Source organism: Amphiprion ocellaris, chromosome 7 (assembly GCF_022539595.1).
Source record: "Amphiprion ocellaris isolate individual 3 ecotype Okinawa chromosome 7, ASM2253959v1, whole genome shotgun sequence".
Taxonomy (NCBI): domain Eukaryota; kingdom Metazoa; phylum Chordata; class Actinopteri; family Pomacentridae; genus Amphiprion; species Amphiprion ocellaris.
In genome coordinates this window covers 29,906,367-29,917,475 of record NC_072772.1, presented here as the reverse complement: position 1 = coordinate 29,917,475, position 11,109 = coordinate 29,906,367, and the positions used below count along the sequence as shown (strand labels likewise).

Here is an 11,109-nt window from a genome sequence, read left to right as displayed (position 1 = left end):
GATCATTCGAAAAATATATTTTAATTACATTATTGAACAATAACCACAATAATAATAATTCATCATCATTAATAGTACTATAACTTTTAAATAAAATTTCCATTATATTTTTTATTGTTTTATTTTTATTTATACTTTTTACTTATACTTTTTACTTATTAATAATAATAATAATAATAATAATAATAATAATAATAATAATAATAATAATAATAATAATAATAATAATAATACGTTCATTTTTATCAATAATGCAATAACTTTAAAATAATATTTTCATAATGTTTTTATTGTTTTATTTTTATTTATACTTTTAACACATTTTAAAATTACTATTCTATTGTCATCATTGGTTTTATAATAATAATCACAATAATACTAATAATAATAATAATAATAATAATAATAATAATAATAATAATAATAATAATAATAATAATAATAATAATGATAATAATAATGAACGTGTATAACTGATATTTTGATTAGAATAATATTTAACAAAAACACAATAATAATAACATTATTATTATTATTATTATTATTATTATTATTATTATTATTATTATTATTATTATTATTAATAATAATAATAATAATAATAATAATAATAGTAATAGTAATACTAATGATAATAATAATAGTAATAATAATAATAAGAAGAAGAAGAAGAAGAAGACATCATTCGAAAAATATATTTTAATTACAATATTATTGAACAATAACCACAATAATAATAATTCATCATCATTCATTTTAAATAAAATTTCCATTATATTTTTTATTGTTTTATTTTTATTTATACTTTTTACTTATATTTTTAACTTAATAATAATAATATTATTATTATTATTATTATTATTAATAATAATAATAATAATAATAATAATAATAATAATAATAATAATAATAATAATAATAATAATAATAATAATAATAGAATTTTTAAATATATTTTTATTTTGTTTCTTATAGCTTTATAGTAATTTTTATTCATTAACTACTATATACTGTTTTTACTCATTTCAAAATGATTATTTTACTAGCATCATTTGTTTTATAATAATGATAATAATAATAATACATTCAAAACACTATTTAAAAATGAAAATAAATAAAAACTTTAAAATAAATAAATAAAAAGGCAGATAAGGGAAAATAAAGAGAATGTTTGCAATGACTTATTAACCCTCTGTGTTTCTTTTTTCCTTGTTATTTGACAGATTTAGCAGCTGCAGACTACAATTTAAAATTAGATGGCATTTTTGACACATGCTGAATCCAACAGGAAAAGCAGAAAGTGTCTACATCTGCTGTAGCTGATGAATACAATGATAGCAAACACAGTTATAAGTCTGCATATATCATATATCATATATATTGCTACAAGTTAGTCAGTAGTGTGGCATAGTAGCTAACTATATTGGGTGGTGATAGCAGATAGCAAAACTTTCAAGCATATAGTCACAATTCTAGTGTCACCTGTCAATAAAATAAATACATAAATAAACTTCTCTACTTGCCTTTTAAACCTTCAGTGTCCTTTTACTCATTTTATCTATTCTATAGCGAGAAATTTTCCACATGCTTAGGACTATGTCAGGCTTTTATTTTGAAGGCACCGTTTCCTCACATCTGTTATTTTCCTGTCTTCCTCTGACTTGACTGAGCTGTGAGAGGTGGGTCATTAACTAGACAGTGTGAATAATTGTTTTGAGCATAAGAAACCCTTTGGTGTCGAGTTTATCTGCTTCAAGTCCCACAATTCCTGCAGGATCTCTAAAACTCCATCTGACATAATTTAAAAAGTGTGACAAATTTAAAGACATCATTTACATTGTTAGTATTTGGTTTGAACTGTGTGCATATGCAGCTTCACTCCGACTTACACCTACCTCATAATGTGCCACAACATTGGCAGAATTTCCTCTCACCATAACACATTTCTCATTCTGTTTGTTCCCTTCCCAGTGCACTGAATCCTGCATGTTCTCTTCTCTGCTTCTCCTCTGATGCAAGTCCAGCAGGATACTCACAGCTGGCAAGCATGTAAACTACCTCAGAGCTGAGTTCCAGTCAGTTTTTCTCATTTCGAAGATCTGGGAGTGACTCTGCTGTCCTGCCTGAGGCCGGGAGGAAGGGGAGTCAGTCACTTAAGTTTGTGGTGTGGAAATGCAGCAAACCAGTCTGATGGACTGGCTCCTAACTGACCAGTAACACACCACAGAGCTGCAGGAGAAGCAGACTCTCCTGCTGCTATACTGACCACACAAAATTCCTTACATTATCTTAAAGCCACAATCATGGTGGGGGAATAATAATCTCAGCGCTCAATCTGTGCACATGAAAAATGTGTTTTGATCATCATTAGAGGCGGAAATGTCCTATCAGGAGCACATAAATCAGTCAAAAGCAACATGCGATTTGGTTTAACATGTTGAAAATGGACAGATGTGGAGATTTCAGAGCTGACCGAATGTTAAACACTTTGTGTGAACACTTCCACAGACACAAAGTAGATACAAATTGGCCTACAAATTGCAGGAAACTGCTGATTTGGAGCAGGGAAGAGGCTATTGACTCTTCTGTGTGGCTCATTAAACAACGGAAGCTGTGCACTAGATGCCTGAGAAGACGAGGTGATTAGTGATTTATAAATGAAGCTTATTATCGTTATCACTGCCATTAAAAAGCGCCGTGGGAGCGCCTGTGTTTGTGTTTGCTGTCGTACTGTCACCCAGCTGTGACAAGTGTGCTCTGGCATCCTCCTCGCTGGCAGACAAACTGCCAATGAGTGAATTACATAAATCATTTCAGGCTTTGGCACAAGACAAATTAACTTCCAAATTCTGTAGGTGGTCACCAGATTCCCCGGGCTCTCCATTATAGCAGCTGTCAGAGGGAACATGTTGCAGTTACAGATGAGCGAGCTCGCAGTCAGCTTTGGGGTGAGGAGATCCTTCAGTTTGGGGAAGAGATGGCACCAGAGGCCTCAAGGCGAGCAGCTTGACTACAAAGGAAAGCAGCAGGAAAGACGGTGAACCCCTGCAGGCTTTGTAGATAGAGCTGTCCTGCACAAACCTCGCCTAAATAACCTCCATTTCAGCACAGCTTCCTGTTGCACCGCAGTGGACGCAGGGAACCAAGCAGGAAGCAAATATGTGGTGCTGATAATTAGGGGAAATGGCCTGAAAGGGGAAGCTGATAAAGATTTCTGAGAGGGAAAAGAGAAAACCAAAAGGTTTTATCTCGACAAGGAGTGTTTATGTAGTTTGAAAGCAGTGTTTGACCAATTTGAATCCATGGAAATCACTATAATTTGTCTGCACGTGTGCTTTCTCTCTGGGCTGTAGTAGACTTTGGCTCCCCCTTCTGGTGGAAAGGACCAATACACTTAAATGATGAGTCAGAAAATTCAACCCTCAGAGGAGATAAACTTAAAGAGCAGCAAATTTAATGTACATTAATGCAAAAGAAGAACATACTCAAAGCAGCGGAGGAATATATGTGCAATTGCATGCAGTTTCCGATACTTCAATAGAAGCCATAAATATGTGGTTTAATAGCAAATGAAATGAAGCTGGTGTACTTTTTTGATGATATAGAAACAGCATACAGTGTTAAAAGAGACAGATGCAGCCATTTTACACTAATCTTGCAAATTGGTTTAAATACGTTTTTGCGTGAACTCAAAATGCATGTATTTTATATCTTAGTTACATAAAAACAGGCCTTTGCAAAAAGCCATGATGTGGATTTAAAGCCACCTTCCAGCTAAAATTAGGGGGATTTTTTTGTAGCTTTTTAACCTGCACATGTGGTGTTTTTTCATCTGCTTGAAGATACAACATGAGAAAAATAAGCAATGAACACCATGGCTGAGAAACTGCTGTGTACCGATGATGCCTGCATGATTCTTCTTCAAATCTGGTTTCCAGTTTGATATGTATGGCTGAGTTACTCTAGTATGACACCTTGCCATTGTGTAGTTTAGAGCAGTTTTATAGTGTTTGAGCTGAGTTATAGGTGAGCTTGTGTGCTCGAGCTGCAGTGAGTTAGGAGTGAGTTACATTGAGGTCATTTTAAGGCAGAAAAGCATTGTTTTCATGGGGAAAAAATACATTGTCATATGTAACTTTGATACACATAGATGATTTTTGAAGTCTTTAATCAATGCCTGAGAGGAAATAATAATATTTTAGTAGTAACTGATTACTTGTCAGTTTTGAAATAGCAGTACTTTTGCTCCAGTTTTTTAGTTTACATAAATCTCTTAAGAAATATCACCACATTTTAGTGATTTTAATAATTCTAAAAGAACAATGTGTGCAGTATGTTCGAAGATTGCTGCTAAAATAGAGTCGAGACAAGTAAAGTGTAGATTTCTAATGCCGAATGATTGGAGGTGGTGTAAAGAAAGCCTCAGAGAGGTGTTGACAGCTCCAGATAAACAGCTCGCAGCTGCTCTCTTCATTATCAGTAAAGAAAATAACCAACAGAGGAGTCGTGCTGCTTGTTGATCTTTCCCCAGGTGATGGCAGGACAGTCTGCAGGATAGAAGCTTTCGCCGGCTGCTTGGGCTCCTCCGGTAAAGAGATGAATGACTCGGTGAAAAAAGTGTCATGAGGATGAGTCAGCCCAGAGCGACCACGTCTCTTTGTATTTGTGCAAACCAAGGCCCGATGATTCATGGGCAAAATCACGACAGTTCCTTTTAAAGAACACCTTGTATGGCAGACAGAACCTGGAAAAAGTGGTTTATTTTTGTGATTAGACATTGTTCAGGTTAAAAATACATGACTTTGACATTACCTTTTATTTCTTTTGCTCGAGCACATGAAGTACAAAAGTGTACAATTTCTAATCCGAAACCCAACATCAAAGAACAACTGTACAACGTGTCAAGATTATGCAAGTGGAAGGAATAAAGGCAATAAGCGCTGCTGCTGCTGACAACCTAATATCTTTCTCTCCTCTTTGAAATGCACTTAGAGCAGCCATTACTTTGAATATGGTGATGCAGGGACGTCGGCTGCCAGTGTAAATCTAACTCAGGGCCCATTTAATATAATAGCCATGTCAGATTACATGTGATGAGCGGCACGTATGCAGGCCCAGAACCTCCGGGCTCAGGTGGCCTCAGTATCACACACACAGACAACCACAGCTCCATTTTCATACTAATCTGCTTTTATCAAGTGCATGGTCCATCTATTCACTCAAACACACACACACTGGGATACCCAATTTCAGATCTGCACAACTAATGGCCCACAGCTAATAGGTTTACTTGTTTTGCTTTTCTTGATTTATGAGCGCGAGCAAACATTATGATAACAACTGTTCACCATACACCGAACAAATCCAATCTCACTGTAACCGACTACAATTAAAAATTACAAATGAACAGTCGTTTCGCGTGTGGCAAACATCATCGGTCATGAGCAAAGAGGGGAGACTCGGATTGATGATAATTGTGAAGTGAAACGGTGGATGTGTTCGGTTAACGCTGACAACAAGCTGGAAAAAACATGCCGCAATGCACAATGTGGAGGTAAATACTGCTATGTAACACTGAGACAAGGAAAACTGTAAATGGAACCCATTGAATGATAAAAACTATAATCTGACATGACAGACAATCATCATCATGTCTTTGTGAACAGAACGGCACTGAGAAGTAATAATAATTTTGCATTGGAGTGCGGTGGAGCACTCAGCCCTATTTTCCCGCTCAAAGCATCTCTCCTCTACACATCCTTTTCTCTTTAGCTCCTGACCTCAACCTTTCAACTTTGAAGAAACCTGCACTCTCTCCCCTGGTGGTGAAGTCAGACAAGCTTTTAAGTGCTCATTAGACTTTCCAGGCCTCTCAGACCCCGGTCAGGCTTTCGTTCAGTGTGGAGATGTGATCGATCACGCAGAGCTGTCTCTGGCCGCGGTGGGCTTGTCTGGGCCGCTGGTGCAGCAGGAAGAGGCGTTTGGCGGCAGCTCTGTACTTCCGAGACATGAGGTTGTAGACGACGGGGTTGATGGAGGCGCTGAGGTAGCACAGCATCATGGAGGCCATATTGAATTTCTGGCTCAGCATGGCCCCCTCATAGTCGTCCACCTGGGCGAAGAGGTTCCTGCCGATGTGGTAGGGCAGCCAGCAGATGATGAAGGCCAGCACCACCACCACTGAGAGATGAAGGAAGAGATCATGACATGAATTAGGTAGAGATAAAGGTACTTCTCTTATATCTGCAGCCAGCAATCGTTTAGCAAATAGTTGAATTGACCGGATGTATACTGAGGGAAGAAGCCTGCCGTTAGCTCAACATTTCACATGGCTTTCTCCTCCCTTTGTGCTATCTGGGTATTAACATGTAGAAAATCCCCTTTGCAACAGGAAGCAACAACAGCAACCATGAGGCAGCAAAGGTTTGAGCCATAAAAAAGCAGCCGTGCTACTTTTTTGTTGGGAATTTATCCATTTCAGCGTCGGTGTTCACCTCCCTGAATGCAAATCGTCCACCAGAGCAATTATTTTTTCACTATTTTAAGTCAACACCAACACTGTCTCTTGGGTTTATTCCCACCCAAGACAATTGTGACTGGTTTAAAGTAATGCAAACACTTTATTTTCTCGTACAGCAGAATGATGATGAGACGCAGACCCAGAACTTCTTTCTGGTCTGTTTTACAGTTTTACCTCCTCTAGGGTCCTCGGCATTAATTGGTTAAACCCGGAGAAGACAAATGCCAATTGGTCAAACTGTCATTGATACTCACACACCTGATTTTACATCCAGGAACTACTATTTGTTGTAGTTTTGCAGCATTGGGAGTTATAGTCGCAGTCAAAGGTGTTGGATCCTTTGTCGTAATGGAAACAGAAATGCTGCTCATTAAGAAGTATTTTCATTTCCTCATGCCTGTTTTGGAAATGTTTGCAATTTTTGCTTGTTTTGTCTTTGTAGAACGAAAATTTTTAGATTTTTCCTTTGCTCACATTGGACAAAGAAGGTAGAAATCAATCGGAGCTGGTATGTTGTTAACTTTGGACACAGCCATTTCCCTGCTTCCAGTCATTGCACTAAGATAAGCAACCACAGCTACTGGTGGTAGCTTATATTTACCATACAGCTATGATAGCAACCTTCAGTTTAAAAAAAGTCAGTAGTGGAGTTAATTACATTAGTTTTTCAGATATGTATCTCTGTTCATTTGCTTCCCCCCAATCACACAAGAGATGAGTATTGGCAGAAAAACATATTTTGAGTGAACAGACCTCTTCAGTATCTGCGATTGAATAAGCAACACTTAAATGTAAGGTCATAAAAGAAATAAAAACTATTAACTAATTAACAATAAAATTAATAAGAGTCTCATAACATTCTAATCCACTTTAGTGGGACTGTGTAGGAATAGTATGAGCAGATCTGATGGAGAGCAACATCTATCTAGCAGTAACTAGTTTTAACTATTATTGAATTCAGATTGGTGCACATTGCACACACACAAACACACAGATAAAGAAATCTTGTCTAACTTTGAAAGATGACACTGTGTTCCTGTCAGGTTTGTCTATAATTAGCAGGTAATTTAGGAAAATTAGTTTTCAGGATCTTTAAGTATCCTGTGATCTATGGGCTTTGGTCACCCTTGACACTTATTAATGACCAGCAGCAATTACATCAACATCAAAAGAACGCCTCCTTAACCTCAGCCACAACCACACACACTCATGTGCACGACCTCTTTTGTTCCCTGACGTGACAATAGCTTGTAATTGGCTCCAACAATGAAGTCACATGTTCCCAATGCAGGCAAGTAAGCAGCCAATTAGAGCATATATGCAGCAGAAAAGTCTAGCGAGGAGGAAACACGCCACAAATCCAACAAAACAGCACACAACCAGAAATCTCTGCTCCTGGTTGAGGTAATCACTGAGTCACTGGTATTGATCAAGAAGCCCCTGCAGATAAAATTATCATCAATTTGTAATGCGGGCAGTAATTTCTATGAGGATAATAAATGTTACTTCAATAAATAATAGAGCGGTATATCTGGCCTGGCCAAGACTAATTACTGGAGAATTATCGATAACGGTTATCAGTTAAACGAAGACCTATGTTGTGGATTCACAGGAGGAGCAGATGTTGTGGAGAGAACTGATCAAATTGGAAACAGCAGCCATCGAGGGATCCCTGATATGTTCGACACCAGCAGATTAAAAAGAAGCCCAGGATTGTAGCAGCTTGGAAATTTCCATTACGGCAGATTTATGTGGGCCTCTGATGACAATCCAATTTGGGATTCGACAAATGTGGACACAAATGGCAGCAAGTTTGACAACACGAGCTCTGTGCAGTCTGTGCACAGATAATGAACGGCATTAATATCCTAATTGATGCATCATGATTAAACATTTGGCTAATACGCACCGGCCTGGCCGCGGGCTTTTACTGTAAAACAGGGACTCCTGCACAATTTACCAGAGCTGCAAATTAAGCCAGTCAGCATGTGCAGTGGAAGGACATGATTAGCTTCAGACAAAACAGAACAATTAACCGGCTGATATCAACAACAGCACACATGGCACCAGCTTTCTCTTCATCAGAGTTGAAGGGTAAAGAGAAAAGAGAATGTCCCGTGTGCGCACTGGAAAAGAGATGGATAAAAGGAGCAGGTAAAACTCCTGGAATATAAATCAGTTCTCTAAAAATATGTGAAAACTGTTCAGTAATGGCAGCAAAAGAAACCCAATCTGTCAAGCTGTTTTTCTTTTTTTTTTTTTTTGCCTGAGCAGCAATGAAAGGCAAACTGACTGTGTAAACAGATAGATCTCTGGGTAAAGGTTTTTCCCAACAGAGTTTGAAACGATGTCAGTCCTGAATCCAAACTGTCTGCTTTTTTAGTGTGTGGGAATAACAAGCAGAGAAGGCAGGATTATAGGGTGTAACCACGGATAATGTGAAATGCTGCGTTTTGTGCATAACTGATGGAGATTATTATTTTCAAGCGTGTTTACAATTAGCAAATGGGAAACTTTGAGTCACTGTTAAAATGGCTGTCTGCTTAGCTCTGCAGATCTTTCCGATGTGCAGAGAAAAATGTGGCACTTTTTCCAGTTTTGACCAAATTCAACTGGATTGCTGCTGGATTTTAGACATAAATCTGCCAGCAGAGATATAATAAAAAAAAAAAAAAAAACACACCCTACTTACCCAGAATCTTGACAGTTTGCCTGTGTGACCTTTCTCGGGCCATTGCACAGGGGCCCTGCAGGTCATTTTTGCTTTTCCACAACTTGCACCCGATGGAGCCATAGAGAAAGATGAGGCAAAGCATCGGGCAGAAGAAGTAGGCGCTGGACACCCAGATCATGATGTGCAGCTGCCCGGAGCTGATGGCGTAGCTGGTGTGCTTGCACTGCCCCGTGTTGAAGTCCGGGTGGGTGTCATTGTCGTACTCCACCCCTATCAGGAAGAGCGTGGGAGCCGCAGAAGCCAAGGCGAACCCCCACAGGGCTAAGATGATGTACTGGACCCTGCGTCTGGTCAACACCACCTTGCTCCGGAGGGGGAAGCTGATGGCCACGTAGCGCTCGATGCTCAGAGCCGTGATGTGGAGGATGGTGGCCGAGGTGCAGCCCTCGAAGATGTAGTGATAGAAGCGGCACACGGCCTCCCCAAACATCCAGGGCACGTACTTCCACAGGCGGTACAGGTCGAAGGGCAGGCACAGGAAGATGATGAGGTCCGACACCGCCATGCTGGACAGGTACAGGTTGGTGGTGGTCTTCATGTCCTTGAAGTGCTGGATGATGAGGATGGTCATGGTGTTGCCCGTCACCCCTACGATGAAGATGAGGATGTAGATGACGGTGACAGGGATGAGGGTGGAGGTGGGGAACAGGGAGCCCTCGTAGTGGTGGTCGTCGGCGCTCGGGTCCATGGCCTCTGCTGCTTCACCAGCATGAAGGTCCACCTGGGGTCTGGTCCAGGGCATGCCAATGTCACTGAGTGCTGACACCGAAGAGTGAGATACCTCAGTGAACAGCTGAGGAGAGAAAAATCACATAATCTAGGACCAAATTTGTATTTTTTGCAGGTTTTATCTCTTTAACTACAACTGTTGTATACTTTACAATACTGCATACATGTTGTGGAGATATTCTGATGCATTTCTCTGAATTTGGAGCCACCAGTGTTCCTTAATTTATTCAAATTTTGAACAAGTGCAACTCTTATCCACACTGAAGACAGAATTTGCAAGTGTTGTTGCAAGATACAATACAAGGAGAGATTGATTTGAATTAGCTCTTGAAGCAACAACATAAACTCTGCTAAGATAAATGCACAGTTTATTCTTACACAACTCAAGTGTCTGCTGCAGAAATTATTAGAAGCCATGATGCCTTGAAAATATGTTATCTGTAATATAAAGTACTTTAGCAAAAAGGGATAAGCCATGCAAACTCACTGCTCTAATCCTGTGAACTTCAACCCTAAAGGCAGAAAGCTGGTGCAAAAAGAAATCTTTGCTGGCGACTTTACCTTGAAAAATTGAGCTGCCTCTTTCAACCTTTTAACTTTTTCTTGGTGCCTGTCGTGTTTGCTGGAGTGCAGCCGCAGCGGGAGAATCACATGAAGTGGAAGAGCCTGTCCTGATGCTCAATAACCAGTCAAGATGTGGCGAGAGGCGAAGAAAAGGAGCACCTCCTACACAGCACCCTTAGGAGTCAGGGAGCAAGAGGGAGGTTGTCTGCTCTGTGTGCCTGAGTAATTTTCCTAATCAAATGATGACAGGACGGATGACAGTAAAAGGCAAAGATGGGAGAAGAAGGATTTAAGGGAACCCCCCTCTTTCTGTTACTGCAGCTCCGAATAAACACATACTATGAAAACATATAGGGAGGGCTGTGCATTCACTGATTAATGCATCAATTAGTGAAATCCCAGTGTGTTTGCCAAGCTGTCTGGGTGTAAAATGAGAAATTAATTGCCCACCAACCCATGTCTCTCTCTGCATTCATCACTCATCTCTTCATTCTCACTCTTATGCTACCTATCAGTGTTATTATAGCAAACCTGACTTCACATCCGGTTAAAGAGGAATGAC

At 39.2% G+C, this 11,109-nt stretch overlaps 1 protein-coding gene across 1 annotated transcript; it reads right to left on the bottom strand.

Moving 5' to 3' along the window:
* Positions 1 to 3,963: 3,963 nt before the first annotated feature.
* On the bottom strand, positions 3,964 to 10,705 carry mlnr (motilin receptor). The gene is made up of 3 exons (XM_023262780.3): positions 10,545 to 10,705; positions 9,213 to 10,047; positions 3,964 to 6,180 (listed from the first exon to the last, which is right to left on the bottom strand). The coding sequence occupies exons 2-3, from the start codon at positions 9,994 to 9,996 to the stop codon at positions 5,873 to 5,875; spliced, it is 1,092 nt and encodes a 363-aa protein (XP_023118548.1). The 5' UTR covers positions 9,997 to 10,047; positions 10,545 to 10,705; the 3' UTR covers positions 3,964 to 5,872.
* Between the last annotated feature and the right edge of the window lie 404 nt (positions 10,706 to 11,109).

What these genes read in the sequence shown, in the direction of transcription:
- mlnr (XM_023262780.3), bottom strand. Translation starts at nt 9,996, where the DNA reads ATGCCCTGGACCAGACCCCAGGTGGACCTTCATGCTGGTGAAGCAGCA. An exon ending in GCAAACTGTCAAGATTCTGG is followed by an intron (nt 6,181 to 9,212) that starts GTAAGTAGGGTG and finishes TTCATCTCTCAG; the next exon opens with TGGTGGTGGTGCTGGCCTTC.